The following is a 20,670-nucleotide window of genomic DNA, read 5'->3' on the forward strand; positions in this document are numbered from 1 at the left end:
CCCATTGCCCTTTCTGTTTTAAAATATACACATAAAAGTTTGATAACGTTAAGTTCTGGGTAAGGACGTGGTGAAATGGGACACATACGCGGCTGATCAGAATATAAATTAAGACAACCATATTGGAGGATGATCTGGTAATACTGTTAAAATGATAAGATCCAATGAAGTCACTTCTAATACTATTCTCAGAGATATTTTACATATTTGCCTTTAAATAAATCTCACTGTTTAAAGATGTTTATTTTATATATTTGTAACATATCACTAGGAAACACATATATAATTAAGAAGTAAACATATCCATACTTATTTAACAGTGTTTGATCCTCATAGCCACTTTAAAAATATAAAGGAGTGAAAACACTGAGAAAGGATTCATGATTTCTGTAAAGACAGCTGCTATTCACTTCAGTTCTACGTAATGAACATACCCTTGGGATCTGGGAGTCTACTGGGTGGGAACTGGCTGCCTGGATACTTTGGTGGTGTTGGCACTATCAGAGCACTGCTGTGACCCAGAGGCCTTCAAGTTAGGCTATGCACTATATCAATTACAGTACAGGGTCTCCTGCAGACCCTCTTGGGGACCACACCATAGAGAAGGAGGGCAGCATGGGGTCCTTTAGGATGCTATTCTGTAGAGTCATTCAGAAGGATATAGCATACCCTTAGGCAGTTCAGGAGATAATAGCTCGGGTTTGGGGCACTGTCACGAGGGACTCAAGGCTTCATAGAGAACACAAAGATGGCAGACCTTATGAAGCTAGAAGACTTAAAGCAGTAAGTCTATTACTTGGCTAATGGCTTAACATTACTGGGCTTATCTTTCATGTATGTGTATGTGTGTGCACTTGCTATTTTTTAATATTTATTTTTTAGTTGTAGTTGGACACAATATGTTTATTTTATTTATTTATATGTGAATGAGGATCGAACCCAGGGCCTTACACATGCTAGGTAAGCACTCTACCGCTGAGCTACAACCCCAGCCCACTTGCTATTCTTTTTGGTACCTTATAGACAGTCATGCAATGCATTCTGGATTAATCTACCACCCTCAGCATCCTTCTGTTCTTATGTAAATAACTTTGCTTCATAAACTTTAAAGCCCATAAATTATAATATTATTAAATCAATAAATTTGTAATACAAGCATGTATGTACAAGTACAGCATGCATAGCAGTGTTTCTAGACAAATAGTGTTTAATACCCAACAAAGCATTAAATCAATGATGATGGATATTATTAATATTAATGAAATTGATCATTAATATTTATTATTATGGAAGCATTTAATGTATAGTAATTATTTTCACAAGTAATATAATAGGTCTTTTGACTTAGTACAGTTATCCACTAATATTAGAATTAATATAATAGCCTTAGTAATCAGTTATCCTAGGATATGTAGAATGATAAAATGAAATATTTAATAGGTCCTACCCCTCAAAATGAAAATCTATATACTTAAATGTATTATCTGCACATATTTGAAACATTTACTTCCTCCTTGAAATAAAAATAAGATTTATTTTATTTATTGCACATTAACACTTAAAATAAATTGGAAATAAAACTATTTTGATTGAAAAACATCTTTCCAATTATTTTAGCTTTGACAAATATGTACAATTGAAGTTAAAATATGAGGTTCTTTCACATCTGTAATTATTAAAAAGTCCAGTTTATACATTCAGTTTAGAACTTGAAATCCAAAGGTCTTATGTCAAATAAGTATTTAAATGGTGCATCTCACCTGTCCTTTTATAAATCTCCTGTAAACGTTATCTTCCCTATAAATTTGTAATTCAAGAGTGAGAATGAGGGGGGAGATTGATTTCTACCACTAAAGAGAAATAACTTTTGAGATGACAAAGTACACAGATTGGGACATAGTGAAAAAAGTGATGATGGGCACTTTTCCATTAAGTTGAACAAATATTCAAACAAGAATTCTCATAGAGTTGTAATGACTTTTCATTTTTCTTATTTATTGCAATTTATCTAAAGATGTTGATTTTTAAACCCTGTTTCTGAATTTTTTCCTGAGTCTTTTTAAATCCTTGAGGATACATTATGAAAAGGCAAACAGAATTATCTTCTTCTAAAGGATTTAGCTTTCCCATTTCTCTCTATGCAGAAAGAACCAAGCAAACTATGTTCTTCATCCTAAACTATATATTCAAGAATTTATTAGTTATTGAGTAGAGGGTAAAATGTCTTAAATTTCTATCCATTTCTCAAGAGCTCTTTATATATTCCAATTTCAAGACTTCTCTTCAATTTTATTACAAATAAAATACTCTTTACCACCTTCATCTACAAAGTTAATGATGATTTCTTCCTGTTTGATTTTCTGTATCATATAGTTTATCAATTGAGTGCATGTTTTATGTGTATTTATTGCCCTATATGGAGGCAAATTGAAAAAAAATGAATAAATAAGACAAAAGTGCAATCTTTGAGGAAGTGTAAAATTCAGTAGTGGAGTAAATAATATTTCACACACGGAAATTAGAGAGGAATGAGAGACAGTGAATTACCAAGTGTCCTTTTCTGTATCAGAGGAGATAACAATCTCAGGTCAGGAAAGAACATGTATAGTGGCTTCCAGAGAAAAGAGATGCTACTCCAAGTTAGATTAAAATATTTAAATTTATTCTCTTCATACAAAGCATTCATAGACATTAATTGAAATTAAAATTAATTCATTGAAATTGCCATTTTTAAGCAGAATTTATTCCAGTGACTTATGTGATTTTCACAATCAGATTATAAAAAAGAAAAGTGAAACTCTATTTCTAATTAGAGATGTGGGACAGGTCAAAGATTTACTCAAGAAACTGAAACAGTTTCCATTCTCTCTAGGCTAATATTTTTTTTCTTTTCTGCCACTAGTTTAATTTTTTTTTCTTTTAATTCAATAAAACATTGACCCCCGAAATATATATTTTTGTAAATAATACATAAACTTCTCTGCATAAACAGGAGCAAGAGTCCAGGAGTAACCTCCCACTAAAGCACTTTAGCTTTCCTACAGCTACACTAAACTGTCCTGATGGTGCTCACCTAGATCCTACTTCAATTCTTCCACATCTCTTCTCTTTTCAGGTAGCTCTTTATACTTATTGGGCCATAATAATATTTAGGTTTAGGTTTTCTTTCCTGTGTAAAGCAGAATACTGCCCACTTATGTTTTACCCTCTTTTCAGACTTGGTGACCCCTATTCTCAGGATCCAGTTTTGCCTCTTATCAGATGAATTATGTTAAAATAGGTCTGCCCAACCTGCGTTGTTTTTTGCTGGTCTAGATTCAATATTTTACATTGTCCCTTACTAAATTCAGAGGGTTTCTTTGGTTTTAGCAGATCTTTGAAAGATTTAGGTAGCCAAAGAGAGAGAATCAGGATCTGTAAAGAAACGAAAGTAGACCATCAGCATGCCACATTTCCATATCCACAAGATGATAGGGGTAATGTCAGCAGAAGGGTTCAAGCTGGTTGAAGTGGATGCTAAGGTAGCCATTGTACATTCTTGAGTGGATCATAAATGGAATGAATATAAATTCGTCAGAACCCCATTCTTCTGACAGGACAATGGGAGATAGCATGTCAAAGGGCACAGCAGGGAAAAAAAATGGCAGTCCCGCCTGCTAACCCTGCTGTGAGACATGGAAGAGTTGGTTCAGGACTATAAAAGTGGACGTGGAGATCATTGAATGAAAAGATGCTGTGTGTAAGGATTTGACATAATTTGCTTACTCAATTGTGTTGGGAAGAGTTTACAGTGGAGAGTCAGAAGGAATGGGAAATATGTGCAGCAAATAGGTTTGTGGGGAAGTGTTGGGAGTTCTGTTCTGGAGCCATGATATCACAAGAATCATGTCCACAGCTGTTTTAGCTGAATTCATGGCTGTGAGCATTCATCTAAGAGAATGACAATGTTGAGAAGGAGACTGGGAAAGTATCCTGGAATTGGTATTCAGAAGCAAGAAAGTATGGAATTATTTTCAAATAACTGCATTATTTTCTCTCATATATCCATGAATTATGGATTGCATTTTATGATTGGGTTCCATAGAATTCAATAGATTAAACACCTGTGCCTCACGGTTGTCTAAGCATCGAAGACTTGGTGTGGTCAGGTAAAGTTAACAGTGTCCTAGTGAATATGGAGGAGAATTTCAATCGTTATCCCCGTCCCAAAGCTTTCTGGCCTTTAACCTCTATCCATTAACTCAGGCATGCTTGACTTTCTTTCTTTCTCTCTTTCATTTGTCATAACAATTATGTGACAGTTTATTAATTTTTGAGGTAACAGTTCATAATTCTTCCTTGAAATAATTGATACCTACATCAACCATGTGGTTATATTTTCCTACTCTTCCTGTTCAGTTCAAATTTTAAAAAACAGAACCTCTCACAGGCAAAATTCCTTAATGCTAAAGTATGCTTGCAGTTGAAAGAATTGCCAAAATCAATAATGTCTCTTAACATCATTTTTGAAATCTGGTAGGTAATTTACCCTGTCTCATAAAGCAATCCAGAGTTTTCACTTGGGGTGGATTTGGGACCGTGCCATGAATTTTCACCCCATTTCTCTGCCTGGAACAGCATGGGTGATAAGGAAGCAGCTGCATGCAAGCATTCACTGCGTGAAAAGATGGAAAATCTATGCACTGGCTCTTTTGGGAGGCCTCATTGCTATAGCAGTTTATCCCATTACCAAACACGCACCATGCTGATATCCCCATATTCAGCTGCTGACCAGCAGTGTGGCTCTCAGCTTTAATAGGGAGCATATGATCACTCCAGCTGGCAGGTGACACCATTTGGCAACGTTCCCTAGCAGCTCAACAAAAGATGTTCAAATATCAAAGCAAAGGGAAAGACCTCTCTGTCTTTATAAGGAAAATGCTTTCAATGTGCATGCATTTTGCTTCCCATAGGAATTATTGCTCCTTTCTTGCTAAATTCTGTGGAAGAAAAGACACAGATAACAAAACCCAGAAAATTTGTAAAATTGTTAATTCAAGTTGATAAATAAATGCTAAAATATAGGAAATTTAATTTTATGTTGAAGACAGAAGTGCAACTTGAACACAATTAAAAGTTGGAAGTGTCTTCGACCAAGATTAAGTCATGAAAATTTAAGCACTACACAATTTTATTAAAGAAAGGGATCTTGGTGATCTTTTAATAAGATGGAATTTTACCATGTGAAAAATCTTTGGGTATGTTGCCTGACTACCTAATAAGGGTCATGTAACATTAACAGTGGCCACTTAGGAATGTCTTGGATCTTGACTACTAGCATAGCTTTCATCATGTTCTATCTTACTATCAATAGAGGACTCAGAAAAACTTAGGAATCCTCCTGGTCCATGCATTAGTACTGAAAAGGCAAAAATAGATTAAATATCTATATCTATATCTATAAAATCTGTATTTCATATAAAATACTAGATTATACATATATAAATATATGAACTACTATATAGGTTAGTATTTTATGTATTTATGTATAATACTAATCTATTTTTAGTATCTATCATATATAGATAATTTTTTGCTGGCATTTTATTCTAATACTAAATATCTGAGTATAATTTTAAAATTAAATTTGTTCATATTTGAACATGAGAGATGAAACTACAGCTAGGACTGCTAGTTGTTTGGTGGCTATATTAGTACAAGTGAAAAATGCATCCACCTTGAAAAGCATGTCATTTATTTCTCTATATTGTGCCTTTGCATTTTGCTGAATAGTATTAAAGCAACCATTTTTATTCTTGGAAGAAATCATCTAATCAAATTAAATCCGTAGCCATTCTCTCATAACTAAGTAGACAAACCTACAAATATATTTTGTTTAACACAAACAAAACGAATAGTTGAATCTATGCTAACACCTGTGTTTGTTTACATTACAAATATTAAGGTTTGTTAATATTATGAAGATATCGGATAACTTTTCTTATATAGAAAATCTTCCTATGTAGCTTAGGTAACGCTATTGAATTTATTTGCATCTTTACAAAACAAAAACATGTTCTTTACTCAAATAAGAACATCATAAGTGCTTTTTATAGACTAATTCTACAAGGACTAAAAAAGACATTGCTGTGGTTCTTGTTTACCGATAATATAATCTAAAAATGCAAAAATTAATAATATTTCTGGAAAAATATATGAGCTCATCACAGCTAATAAGCTTCATGAAGGAAGTAGGATTTGAAGTGGCTTTGGGAAGGTACTACAGATTTTTTTTTTTAAATATTTATTTTTAGTTTTTGGCAGACACAACTTTTTTTTAAGAGAGAGTGAGAGAGGAAAGAGAGAGAGAGAGAGAGAGAGAGAGAGAGAGAGAGAGAGAGAGAGAATTTTTAATATTTATTTTTTAGTTCTCGGCGGACACAACATCTTTGTTTGTATGTAGTGCTGAGGATCGAACCTGAGCCGCATGCATGCCAGGCGAGAGCGCTACCGCTTGAGCCACATCCCCAGCCCAGATTTTTTAACTAATCAATTATTCAACTCCACCAGTACAGAGCTTTTCTTTCTGTTTTCTTTTTTTTTTTATTTGTTACAACTAGTTATACATGAGAGTAGAATGCATTTCAACTCATTGTACACAAAGGGAGCACAATTTTTCATTTCTCTGGTTATACACAATGCAGAGTCACATCATTCATGCAATTGTACATGTACATAGCTTAATAATGTCAGTCTCATTACACCATCTTTCCCACTCCCATACCCCCACCTCTCCCCTCTGCCCAATCCAGAGTTTCTTCATTATTCCTTTGCCTCCACCACCCCATTATGGATCAGCATCCACATATCAAGGAAAACATTTAAACTTTGATTTTGGGGATTGGCTTACTTTGCTTAGCATAATATTCTTCAACTCCATCTACTTAGTTGCAAATGCCATGATTTTATTCACTTTTAATGCTGAGTAATATTCCATTATGTATATATACCACAGTTTCTTTATCTATTTATCTATTAAAGGGCATCTAGGTTGCTCCCACAGTTTAGCTATTGTGAATTGAGCTGCTATAAACATTGATGTGGCTGTGTCATTATAATAAGCTGATTTTAAGTCCTTTGGGTATAGACCAAGGAGTGGGATAGCTGGGTCAAATGGTGGTTCCATTCCAAATTTTCCAAGGAATCTTCATACTGCTTTCCAGATTGCAATTTGCAGCGCCACCAGCAGTGTATGAGTGTACCTTTTTCCCCACATCCTCACCAACACTTGTTGCTTGTATTCTTGATAATTGCCATTCTGACTGGAGTGAGATGAAATCTTATAGTAGTTTTGATTGCATTTCTCTAATTTATAGGTATGTTGAACATTTTTTTATATATTTGTTGATGGATTGTATATCTTGTTCTGTGAATTGTCTGTTAAGTTTCTTAGCCCATTTATTGATTTTGAGTTATTTGGGATTTTTGTTGTTGCTGTTGCTATTGTTTTTGGTGTTAAGTTTTTTGAGTTATTTATATATTGAGTTTTTTATATATGCTCTGTCTGATGTGCATGTGGTAAAGATTTTCTCCCATTCTGTAGGCTCTCTTTCCACGTTACTGACTGTTGCCTTTGCTGAGAAGAAACTTCTTAGTTTGAATCCATCCCATTTATTAATTCTTGATTTGATTTCTTGTGCTTTAGGAGTCTCATTAAAGAAGTCAGGTCCTAAGCCAACACAATGAAGATTTGGCCTACATTTTTTTCTATTAGGCACATGGTCTCTGGTCTAGTTTCTAGGTCCTTGATCCATTTTGAGTTGAGTTTTGTGCATGGTAAGACATAGTGGTTTAATTTTATTTTGCTGCATATGGATTTCCAGTTTTCTCAGCACCATTTGTTGAAGAGGCCATCTTTTCTCCAATGTGTGCTTTTGGTGCTTTTGTCTGGTAAAACTATTTATGTGGGTTTGTCTCTAGTACAGAGTTTTTTATATATGTAATAGAGTTATAAAGAGAAAAAATATACAGAGGAAGAGAGAGAGACAGACATACAAAGAGAGAAAGAGGAGAAAGGAAAGATCAAACAACCCAATTCTAAGAAGCTGCAAGCACGATTTACAGCTGGTGCTTGTTTGCCTCATCAATGGCAGATAAGCAGCCTACTTATTTGTAAGGGATGGATAATATTTGCAGTCTATTAATTCATTGCTTTCCCATGAGAAAGAAAATCATCACAACGTTCAATCATGGGGAGGGATGGCTCAGTATATATTGGGAGACTTTCTGAGAATTGTCCACATAATTGATACTAACGTTTGCTTCAGGGAGGCAAAGAAGATTGGAAATAGGAAATGGGATGCCAGATGGCAAATAGTGTTGGCAAAAGTGCCTAGACTGGGTTACTTGTCTCTGGTCGAGTGAGAATAATGGACAGAATTGCAGGCTACTGAAGGAACTAGGTAAGAGTTAATTTTAGTAAGTGACAACCTGAAAGGTCAGTGGAAATATTGACAGATTATGGAGGAGCTCTATTACCAGATGGGAAAATTTAGATTTGATCTTGAAAATATAAGTGTATTGGAAATCTATATTTAAGGTGCTAAAACAAAACAAAAGAAAAACTATAGTGGTTATTTTGGGAAATTAAATATGCCATCTTCAAAAAGAAGGAAAATGAGCTATAAAAATTATTTTTAAAGAAGATTTAAAAATGACAACTTTTTGTTGTAGTTATATAATCTGAATTAGCCAAAATGAATAAAATGAGATTTATGATTTATCTTATTTCAGAGAAATGATCTTTGTGTCATCTCTTAAGGAAGTCTTTAAACAAAATTATTATTTTTTCCCAGATAATTTTTTTTTTACTTTATAAGATAAAATATATGACCCAGATCAATATGTTTTGCACTTCCTTTTTTTCAATATCTATGAAGTTTCTCTAAGACAATGTGTAATAAGTAGCATCTGCTTCTATCTCAAAGCCAAGCTTTTGTTCTAATCAGTCTCGGCCTTCTGGCTATCCTGAAAGCAACATCTAAACGAAAAGGAAGTTGTCACAGTGACCATAACATATTCACCAGGTTACACAGGCCAAAAGCATGGCTTACCCACACCTTTCACTTCCAGGCAATGGGCACATTCTCAAAAAATTCATAATGAACCAAAATGCACACAGTTCTCCCAAGCTCAGTAGCGTCAACTTTTTTCTTGGCCAGAATACAGCAGAGAATGATAGAGGATAGAAGCTGAACAAGTAAGTAACCATAGAAGATTTTGGGACCCAAATGAGTCTCACTAATAATTTCAGAAAGAAATTAACAAATATCATAGCATCTGTGGTTTCACCAAAGTGTTCTTCAAGGCCCTTTGTGAATGAATGCAGGGCTAAAATGGGCCCCATGCATAGTTCTTCTCTGCTCCTGTGGCTTTGGCTTTCAACTCCGACAAGCTAATGATTTCTAAAACTATACATGTCATTCAAAGCTCTCAACAAACCCCTGATTTTTAATTCTGTATCAACCTACTGCATATTTCTTTCTTTTGGATATATCCTAGACACATCCACATCAAGTCATTGATGTTGAACTCCTTTTGAACTGTCAGAAACTTGTTTCTTATTCTGTGTTCTCCATATCAGAAAATTGCAATGCTGATTACCAGACTGCCAAAGCTAGGGACATCTAAGTATTTCCTGACTCCTTCCTCTCTTTTAACTCCTTCAAATGTTCACCAGGTCTTACAGTTTCTAACTTGCTTTTCTTATATTCCACAATACATTTAGTATCTACTACCATTGCTTTCCTTGGAAACTTCATAAACCACATAAGCAGAAAAATTTATTTGTATTGGTGTTCTTCTACTTTCTAGCTGTATGTATTAGAGGAGACATTTAGATTCCATTACCTTATATTTAAAAATAGATCACTTCAATAAAGCTATGGAAAAAAGACACATGATTTTTTTTAAAGTGAAGGCCTTAACATTAAAATATTTTTTAGAGATAATACATTTAGAAAATTCCTGGAAGGAATTATTTAAAGATTGATAGATATATAGATAGATTGATTAATAGATAGATAGAATGGATCTTTGCCTTAAAAAGTAGTTTTAAGAACTTAAATAAAGTTTTCTAGGAAAACCTCAGCATGGTACATGGCTTATTGTAGACATTCAATGATAGATAATTATCTTCATACCTCACTCACCTTTACCACTTTCTTTCTATTTATTTGTTTATATTTATTCTAATTAGGTATATATGACAGCAGAATGCATTCCAATTCATTGTACACAAATGGAGAACAACTTTTCATTTCTCTGGTTGTACACAATGTAGAGTTGCACCATATGTGCATACATTTACCTAAGGTAAAGGTGTCCATCTCATTCCACCATCTTTCATGCCCACATGCTCCTTCCCTCCCTTCCCTCCCTTTTGCCCAAAGTTCTTCCATTCTTCCCATGTCCCATCCCCCACATTATGGATCAGTATCCACTTATCAGAGAGAACATTCGGCCTTTGGTTTTTGGAGATTGGCTAACTTTATTTTAGCATGATGTTCTCCAACTCCATCCATTACTTGAAAATGCCATAATTTTATTCTCTTTTGATGCTAAGTAATATTCCATTGTGTATATGTACTGCAGTTTCTTTATCCATTTATCTACTGAAGGGCATATAGGTTGGTTACACAGTTTAGCTATTGTGAACTGAGCTGCTATAAATATTGATGTGGTTGTTTCACTATACTATGCTGATTTTTAGTCCTTTGGGTATAGACTGAGGAGTGGGATAGCTGGATCAAATGGTAGCTCCATTCCAAGTATTCTAAGGAGACTTCATACTGCTTTCCAGAGTGATTGCACCAACTTTCAGTGCCACCAGCAATGTATGAGTGTGCCTTTCCCCCCACATCCTCCCTAACACTTATTATTGCTTATATTCTTGATAATTTGCCATTTTGGCTGGAGTGAGATGAAATCTTAGTTTTGATTTGCATTTATCTAATTACTACAGAAGTTGAACATTTTTTCATGTATTTGTTTATCTTCTTCTGTGAAGTGTCTGTTCAGTTCCTTAGCCCATTTATTGATTGTTTTGTTTTTTGTTTTGTTTTGTTTTGTTTTGGTGTTAAATTCCTTATATATCCTGGATGTTAATGATGTATCTGATGTGTGTAGTAAAGATGGTCTCCCACTCTGTATGCTCTCACTTCACATTATTGATTGTTTTCTTTACTATGAAGAAGTTTTAATCCATCCCACTTATTAATTCTTGATTTTATTTCTTGCACTTTAGGAGTCTGATTAAGGAAGTCAGGACCTACTCTAACATGATGAAGATTTGGGCCCACTGTTTCTTCTGTTAGGCCCAAGGTCTCTAGTTTAATTTCTAGGTTCTTGATCCACTTTGAGTTGAGTTTTGTGCATGATGAGAGATAGTGGTTTAATTTCATTTGCTGCACGTGGATTTCCAGTTTTCACAGCACCATTTGTTGAAGAGGCTTTTTGCCAATGTATGTTTTTCAGTTCCTTTGTCTAGTATGAGATAAGTGCATTCTTGTGGGTTTGTCTCCAAGTTTTTTTATTCTATACCATTGATCTACATGTCTATCTTGGTGCCAATACCATGACATTTTTGTTACTATAGCTTTATACTATAGTTTAAGGTATGGTATTATGATGCCTCCTGCTTCACTCTTTTTGCCAAGGATTGCTTTGGCTATTCTGGGTCTCTTATTTTTCCAAATGAATTTCATGATTGCTTTTTCTATTTCTATGAGGAATGTTGTTGGGATTTTAATTGGAATTGCATTAAATCTGTATAATGCTTTTGGCAGTATGGCCATTTGACTATATTAATTCTTTTATGCAAGAATATGGGAGAGAGATCTTTCTTTTCTTATTTTTATTTTTTTTTTGAGAGAGAGAGAGAATTTTTTTAATATTTATTTTTTAGTTTTCGGTGGACACAACATCTTTGTTTGTATGTGGTGCTGAGGATTGAACCCCAACTGCATGCATGCCAGGCGAATGCGCTACCGCTTGAGCCACATCCCCAGCCCTGGAGAGAGATCTTTCTATCTAATAAGTTCTTCTTCAATTTCTTTCTTTAGTGTTCTGTAGTTTTCATTGTATACATCTTGCACCTCTTTTGTTAGATTAATGTCCAAGGTTTGTTTCTGTTTTTGTTTGTGAGGCTACTGTAAATAGGATAGTTTTCCTAATTTCTCTTTCAGAGTATTCATCACTGATGTATGAAAATTCATTTGATTTATGGATATTAATTTTCTTTCCTGGTACTTTGCTGAACTCATTTATTAATTCTTAAAGCTCTGTGGTGGAGTTATTTTGGATCCTATAAGTATAGAATCATTTCATCAGCAAATAGTGATAGTTTGAGTCCTTCTTTTCCTATTTGTATCCCTTTAATTTCTTTCATCTGTCTAATTGCTCTTGCTAGAGTTTCAAGGACTCTGTTGAATAGGAGTGATGAGAGAAAGCATTCCTGACTTGTTCCAATTTTTAGAGGGAGTGCTTTCATTTTTTTTCTCTTTAGAATGATTTTGGCCTTGGGATTAGCAGAGACAGCTTTTACAACAATGTTCCTACTATTGTTAGTTTGTCTAGTGTCTTATTTATTCATTTATTTACTTATTATTTAGATATGACAGCAGAATGCATTACAATTCTTTTACACAAATAGTGCACAATTTTTCATATCTCTGGTTGTATACATAGTATATTCACACCAATTCATGTCTTCATACTTCTTCTTTAGATAATAATGCTATATTTTGTTAAATGCTTTTTCTGCATCTATTGAGATGATCATATGATTTTATCTTTAAGTCTATTGATGTGATGAATTACATTTATTGATTTCCATATGTTGAACAAAACTTGCATCCATGGAATGAACCTCACTTCATCATGGTACACTATATTTTTAATATGTTTTTGTATGCAATTTGCCAGAATTTTATTGAGAATTTTTGCATCTACATTCATCAGGGATATTGGTCTGAAATTTTCTTTCCTTGATGTGTCTTTGTCTGACATATGCATCAGGTAGATTCTAGCCTTATAGAATGAATTTGAAAGGGTTCCCTCCTTTTCTATTTCATGAAATAATTTGAGGAGTATTGATATTAATTCTTTTTGTAGGTCTTGTAGAACTTGGCTGAGAATCCATCTGATCCTGGACTTTTCTTGGTTGGTAGGCTTTTGATGGTATCTTCTATTACATTACTTAAAATTGATCTGATGTTTAAATTGTGTCTGTCCTCCCAATTCAGTTTGGGAAGATCATATTTCTCTAGAAATTTGTTGATGTCTTTGAGATTTTCTATTTTATTGGAGTATAAATTTTCAAAATAGTCTATAATCATCTTCTGTATTTCAATAGTGTCTGCATGATATTTCCTTTTTCATCATGAATTTTAGTAATTTGAGTTTTCCTTCTCCTCTTTTCATTAGAGTGGCTACGAGTTTATCAATTTTATTTATTTTTCAAAGAACCAGCTTTTTGTTTTGTCAATTTTTTCAATTGTTTCTTTTGTTTCAATTTCATTGACTTCAACTCTAATTTTAATTATTTCCTGTCTTCTACTACTTTTGGTGTTGATTTCTTCTTCTTTTATAGGGTTTGGGGATGTAATGGGAGGTTTGTTTGTTGACTTTTTATTCTTTTAATGAATGAGCTCAATGCAATGCACTTACCTCTTAGCACTGCCTTCATATTGTCCCAGAGATTTTGGTATGTTGTATCAGGGTTCTTATTTACCTCTAAGATTTTTTTTAATATCCTTCCTGATGTCTTTTGCTATCCATGCATCATTCAACAGTGTACTATTTAGTCTCCAGGTGTTGTAGTAGCTTCTGTATTGTAGTTTACCATTGATTTATAATTTTATTCCATTATGATCTCATAGAATGCAGGGTAGTATCTCTGGTTTTTTTTGTATTTGATAAGAGTTGTTTTGTGGCTTAACATATGGTCTATATTAGAGAAGAATCCATGTGCTGCTGAGAAAAAAAAGTGTTTACTCATTGATGGATGAAATATTCTACAGATGTGTGTTAAGTCTAAATTATTAATTGTATTATTGAGTTCTATACTTTATTTGTTTAGTTTTTTGTTTGAAAGATCTATCCAGTGATGAGAGAGGTGTGTTAAAGTCCCCCAGTATTATTGTTGCTGTAATCTGAGTCTTGAAACTTAGAAGGATTTGTTTGATATACGAAGATGTTCCATTGTTTGGGGCATAAATATTTATGATTGTTGTGTCTTGTTGATGTATGATTCCCTTAAGCAGTACAAAATGTTCTTCTTTATGCCTTCTGACTAACTTTGGTTTGAAGTCCACATTATCTGATATGAGGATGGAAACCCTTGCTTGTTTATGCGGTTCATGTGAGTGGATGTCTTTTCCAATAAAATGAGTCTCTTGAAGGTAGCATATTTTTTATTATTTTAATACAATCTGCCAGTTCCAGTGTATGTCTTTTAATTGATGAGTTTAGGCCATTAGCATTCAGTGTTATTATTGAAACAAGGTTTGTATTCCTGGTCATTTTGATTTGATTTTGCTTTTTCACTTGATGTTGTTTCTCCTTTGATTGGTTTTCCCCCCTTTGCTGATTTCATTGTTGTTTTTCATTTACATGTCATGGAATATTTTGCCAAGGATGTTCTGTCATGCAAGCTTTCTCGTTGTAAATTCTTTTAACTTTTGGTTATCATGAAACTTTTTTATTTCATCATCAAATATGAAACTTAATTTTGCTGTATAGGATTCATGGTTGGCATCCGTTTTCTTTAAAAGCTTGGTATATGTTGTTCTAGGATCTCCTAGCTTTGAGGATCTGGTTGAGACATCTGCTGAGATGCAAATAGGCTTTCTCCTATATGTAATCTGAAACTTTTCTCTGTGGATTTCAAAACTCTGTCTTTATTCTGTATACTAGGCATTTTCATGGTAATATAAATTGGTGTAGATCTGTTGTAATTTTGTACATTTAGTGTCCTGTAAGCCTCTTATATTTGATTTTCCATTCATTCTATCTCTTTCTTGAGGTAATCTTTAGCTACCTGAATTTGTTCCCTTATCTCTTTGTTTGAGTGATCAATTTTTGCCTCTATTTGCTCTCTTATGTCATTCATTGTTTGATTTGCAGATCACTTTAATTGTGTACATTCTGAACTCCTTCTCTGACATTTCATTTACTGTTCTCTCAATGGATTCTATTATTGTATCATCTTGGTTTGTTTGGGGCACTTTCTTTCCATGTCTTTTCTTGCTTTAGTGTGTCTTCCTGATACAAGGTGTTACAGTTTCTATCCTACAATCTTATAATGTCCCTGTAAGTTTCTGGTATCTCACCTTTAAAGGGGAGATCCATTTTAACAGCTTCCAATGCAAACAATATACAGCTTTATACCAAATAATTGCTGTTTAGATCATTAAAGTTTTGTCATAATAAACAGAAATGATATGTTCAGTTAATATCCACAATATATACAGTAGGTTTGCAAAAGGGTCTACAGTCTCTACAGGTAAATGGGGAGGGGATATTGGGTGTGATGTTTATGAGGTAGGAGGTAAGAATATAGAGGTATTAGATCATAGGAAGAATGAAAGATGAATCAAAAGAAGTTGGCAGTTAACAGGAGAAAAGAGAGAAAGGGACAGCCCTGTGCAAAGCTCTCTCCTGTCTCTGCAGGATGGTGGCTATTAGCATACCCGCTAGGTGTGCTAATAGCCACCATCTTGTTGGTGTAATCAAATCTGCAAGGACCTTGGTGATGGTCTTCTGGGTCCTGGCTGGTGTCCCAAGATGGGATGCTGCAAGTAAAGATGGTGTCAGCAGCAGCGGAGGTAACTCAGGATGGAACTGAGGTATCCCAAGGTGGAGGTGATCACTTTCCAAGATGGGGCTGAAAGGGTGGGCCTTATGATGGCTTTGTGCTACCTATTTGAGATGCAGCACTGTGATCTGCTGTGCTATGGAGGGCAGGTGCCTCAAGGCCCTGCCTGTTGTCCCAAGGTGGAGGCTGCTACATGAGGAGGGCTATGGCAATGGCTGCAGTGTCCCAAAATGCAAGTAGGCTGGGGGAGCCCACATGGTCCTGGGCCTAGGCCCCTGGAATGGGTCAGAGGGTTAGTGGGTGCAGTCCTGGACCTGGGCCTGGGCCTAGGACTGTGCCTCATCTGAGCCTGGGCTCCCCCACCCCCCAAGGGTTGGCAGGAGTGGTCCTAGGCCTGTTCCTGGGCTCCTCTACATTTTGGTGGGGAGGGGGCCTGGGCCTGGCCCCAGGCCCAGGCTACCAGGCAGGAAGGAGGTCCAGCTTTACTACTTTCTAAGTAAGACCTGGGAAAACTTTGTAACTTCCCTGCAAAGTTTGTTCATTTGTTTATTTATTTCTAGAATTTTTATTTGGTGCTTTCAAAAATCTACCCTTTTTTAGTGTCAAGATATAAAACTCTTATTTAAAATTTTTAATAGACAAGATAAGCATTATTAATAAATGTAATACATGGAGAAGTCATATGAATAGATGATGAAACCATAGAAGAATGAGGAATGTGGTCATGAGGTGCTGCCTAAAGACTAGCATTCCTCTTTAGAATTGCTGTACTCTACTCTTCTCTCCTAAGACATTATCAATGATCTAATACAGTGGAAGATGGACAGTTAGTGTCAACCAACCTCTCTTTCATAAACCCTTTTGTCAGAGCAGCTAAAAATTAAAAATTAGTCAGTAAAAAGAAGAAACTGCATTTCTTAATTCTTGGTGTAAAGTTAAACTAATAATAACACCTACTTCATAATATTGTTCCAAGGGATAAATAATTTTATACATGTAAAGGTTAGAAGAGTATCTAGTAAACGCTTAATGTATATTTATTATAAATACCAGTATTGTTATCATCATTATAGTCTCCACTTATTATGTTTATCATAAGTATAAATGTTGTTGTTATGATAATCTCCTTGTCTTTACTCATGTATCCTAATAATCTTTTCTCGCACCTCCCCACCAGAAACTACATAAAATACAAATTCTATCATATTTTGTGCTCCGACCTTTTGAATGGCACTCTCATCCACAAGAGGTCTTAATGTGGAGCTATGGTATTGCCTTGGGTCTAATCTAGGCCTTTAACTTCTATTCTTATTTCTACTGCTCACCACAAACTTCCTTTTTTGAGGCCAAGGAAAAAATTTATTTTCTACCACCCAACATGCTTTGTCATCTCATATCTTTATTAATTACCTTCATCTCAACAGGACAGATTCTAATATATAGTTTAAAATTCACCACAGTAACCTCTTATTTTATGTAACCTTCTGTGCCTGTCTTCACAGAATTATATGCTTCATATAATTACTATAATCTTGTCTTTCTACTTCCGAAACCCACCATTAGAATTACTTATACATATTTGTTGAAATTTTTAGGATACTGGAAAATTACATGAAAATTATATATATATATATATATATATATATATATATATATATATATACATATATATATATAATGTGTGTGTGTTTGTATATATTTGCATGTATATATATTAATATTTTTCATTTTTATGCAAATTTTTATATGTACACTCTATTAAAAATGAATATTCATTAGGAAAATGTATCTATTTTGGCATTTCCATACTTACTAACTAAGTCTTCTTAGGACAACCAGAACATTTGCCAAATGCATAGATGTTACAAAGCCTGGGTTTGTGAATACTGATGTTAGCTAATTCACATTGCCAGTAACTTTGGCATTGGCCTCAGCTAAAGTAGTTGTTCTAATGAACTAAGATTTACAGCCAGTTAAACTGTAAGAAGCCAGCCCAAGTGGTCCAGAAAATAGGCTCTGCTTTTAGAAAATCTTAAGTTTCAATTCGAGTTCATAACTTACTCACTGTATGATCTTTAGCAAGTTCCCTAGCCTCTAGCAGGCTGCTTCCCTGCCAAATGGAACTGACAGTGATAGAAACATAAAATGATTATTAAGTTAAGTAATATGAGTCAAGTTTTAAATTTAGGACTTCCCAAGCATTCGACTTTGCAAGACTCAAGGCTACCATAAGCCACACTCGACATGGTTCTTCCTAGAGGGGTCGAGAACAGGAACCAGAGCTTGTCATCATTGCAGCATCAGACATTCTCCATCTGGTGAGAATCGTCCTAGCAGTCCATGCAGCCTAGCTCAAATATAAGAGGCATATACATCAGGTATGTCCAGTAACTTTCCTGACTTTAAAAAAGCTTCGTTCTACATAAGACCCAACAACTCTTAAAGTGATCCCAGAGTCATGGCCTACAAGGTTCCTCAAAGAAAAAAAAAACCTGTTCTAAGAGTTGCCACACATGGTACAGCTCAAAGCTCTATCTTCTTACCAGGTATTTATAGTTTCTTCAGAGTAGGTATAATTGACCCAAAGGGCTCATTTATTATTAATGAAATGATCTGGTAACATAATTGATATGTCTGCTTTCATCACGTGACCAGGATAACTGTTATTGGAAGTAGTAAACAATTAGTCAAACTCTCTTTAAAAGGTTAAAAGAGGTTGTTAATCCTTTGCCATTCATAGACTATGAACTTATTAAATATTAGATAAAGGATAGTGTGCCAGCATATATGAAAATGATCAAGGAAAGATAAGAAATCTATCTAAGATGATATAAAATATGTATAATTTTGTAATAAATGGGTTATAAAGAACAACATTTGGTTATTATTTTACCTGATTTTCATGGATTAATATGTAAGTATAAGAATGAAAACTTGCTCATCACATAGAAAGTTGTGCTCCATGGTTAGTTAGCCTTGTGCTTAATGTGTCAATAATGCTCAGTACATAGCAGTTGAGTAGAAATCAGACACTGATCCCTCTCTATTGTCATAGAAAAAACAGAAGCAACTCATAGAGCCCTTTTGCCACCACTCTCAGCTTATCTTCTGCTTAGACCTCTCACCTCCAGCTAATTGACTTTGAAGCTTTGAACTCTAATTGTCTCATAAGAATGCAATGTTCATACACATGAAAGTGGGATTAAGAAGACTGCATGTGAATTGTTACAGTAAAATGGGCATGTCTTTCTCTGTGGTTAATTACCTGCATGAGGAGACAGAATTGTCAGTGTATTCTCCCATTGGACCAGACAGCTCTACCATGACAACAGGCTGCCTGTGTAAGCATATGCTATTGGTTATGGACACTGGTGAAGAGTTCAGCTGAGAGTCAGCACAAATCTGTTCCATTCCAGGAAATTTCCTCAAAGAATGCTCTTCGTTGTTAACATCTACCATATATTCTGCAGCTTCAAATGTAGACATTATAATTTAGAGTCCAATATACCTGTAGTTAAAGTAGAAATTAAATAGACAAAAGTTTGGATATAAATACTTCATTCATTAAATAAATATTAGAGATGTATTTAGAGGAAATAGCTATAGTATAAAAATAACTAGATGTATTTTCAATACTTATGATGTATTTAAATAGGATGCTCATGTGTATACTCCCTATTAAAGTATGGATTGAGGAAGTTGCTATATTTAAACAAGCACACATTATAACTACAAGTCATAAGTTTCAAACAATATTAAAAATAATGTTAAGGCACTTATTAAATTACTTTTTCGATTCAAAACAATATTGATATTAGTCAAACATGCTTATTTAAATCACCAAACAAAACAGAAACTATTATCTGTTAACAGTTCTTAATTTCAAGTTTTCTAAATTAAAGCAAATCTGGAATGAGTAACATGGTAAACTTAGTTTCAGCTAATTTTGCTTATTTCCTTGTATTTTCTATTTCCTAGGAATGGTTTAACAACTCTTAGAAAATAGGAAGCAATTCAGACGTTAGTTTTGAATTTGCTTTTGAACATTGTAGATGTTAGTGTATTTTAAATGAAATTGGAATTACGCTTCCAAGTAGAAATTTAAAAATGTATAAACCAGTTTTACTCTGGAGTATAGAAGACATAACAGCCTGAGAGTCTATGATGAGACTATCACTGCTCTTTACAGCTTTTGCGAGCAAGAGAAGCTGCCAATGACCGTCCAATCCTGTGTTATCACCAAGGAGTGCCAGGTGTCCGAGTGGCTGGAATGGAGCCCGTGCTCAGCAACATGCCGTGATCCTGCCTCCCCAACAGGCACTCGTGTCCGGACACGCACCATCAGGCAGTTTCCTATTGGCAGTGAAAAGGAATGTCCAGAACTTGAAGAAAAAGAACCCTGTGTGTCTCAAGGAGATGGAGTTGCCCTCTGTGCCACGTGAGTCAATAAAGAGCAGTGTGCCTCACTTGTGTGCTTGTTTAGCTATTTGATTTGAATTTAACAGTATGTTAAGAAATAGTGGGGGTTTTATTTTTTTATTTTTTGGTGTGTGTGTGTGTGGGGGATACCTGGGATAGAATTCAGGGGCACTCAATCACTGAGCTATATCCCCAGCCCTAATTTATATTTTATTTAGAGACAGGGTCTCATTGACTTGCTTAGCACCTTGCTATTGCTAAGGATGGCTTTGATCCATGGTTTTTCAATCCCCATTCTAAAAGGAAGAAGAAACTTTCAAATCATAAATTCCTATGATCCAATAAAATTCAGCCTCTGGGACTACAGGTATATGCCACTGTGCCCGGCAGAAATA

General features: G+C 34.7%; 1 protein-coding gene across 3 annotated transcripts in view; it reads left to right on the top strand.

The window, feature by feature from the left end:
• Thsd7a (thrombospondin type 1 domain containing 7A) overlaps positions 1–20,670 on the top strand; it is a 399,002-nt gene that overhangs the window by 188,969 nt on the left and 189,363 nt on the right. For all 3 annotated transcript variants that reach the window (XM_078040341.1, XM_078040342.1, XM_078040343.1), the window contains exon 3: positions 20,046–20,294. In XM_078040341.1, the coding sequence (XP_077896467.1) occupies positions 20,046–20,294 (249 nt within the window). The remainder of the gene's footprint in view (positions 1–20,045; positions 20,295–20,670) is intronic.

The sequence above is a fragment of the Ictidomys tridecemlineatus genome, chromosome 2 (genome assembly GCF_052094955.1).
Source record: "Ictidomys tridecemlineatus isolate mIctTri1 chromosome 2, mIctTri1.hap1, whole genome shotgun sequence".
NCBI classification, from domain to species: domain Eukaryota; kingdom Metazoa; phylum Chordata; class Mammalia; order Rodentia; family Sciuridae; genus Ictidomys; species Ictidomys tridecemlineatus.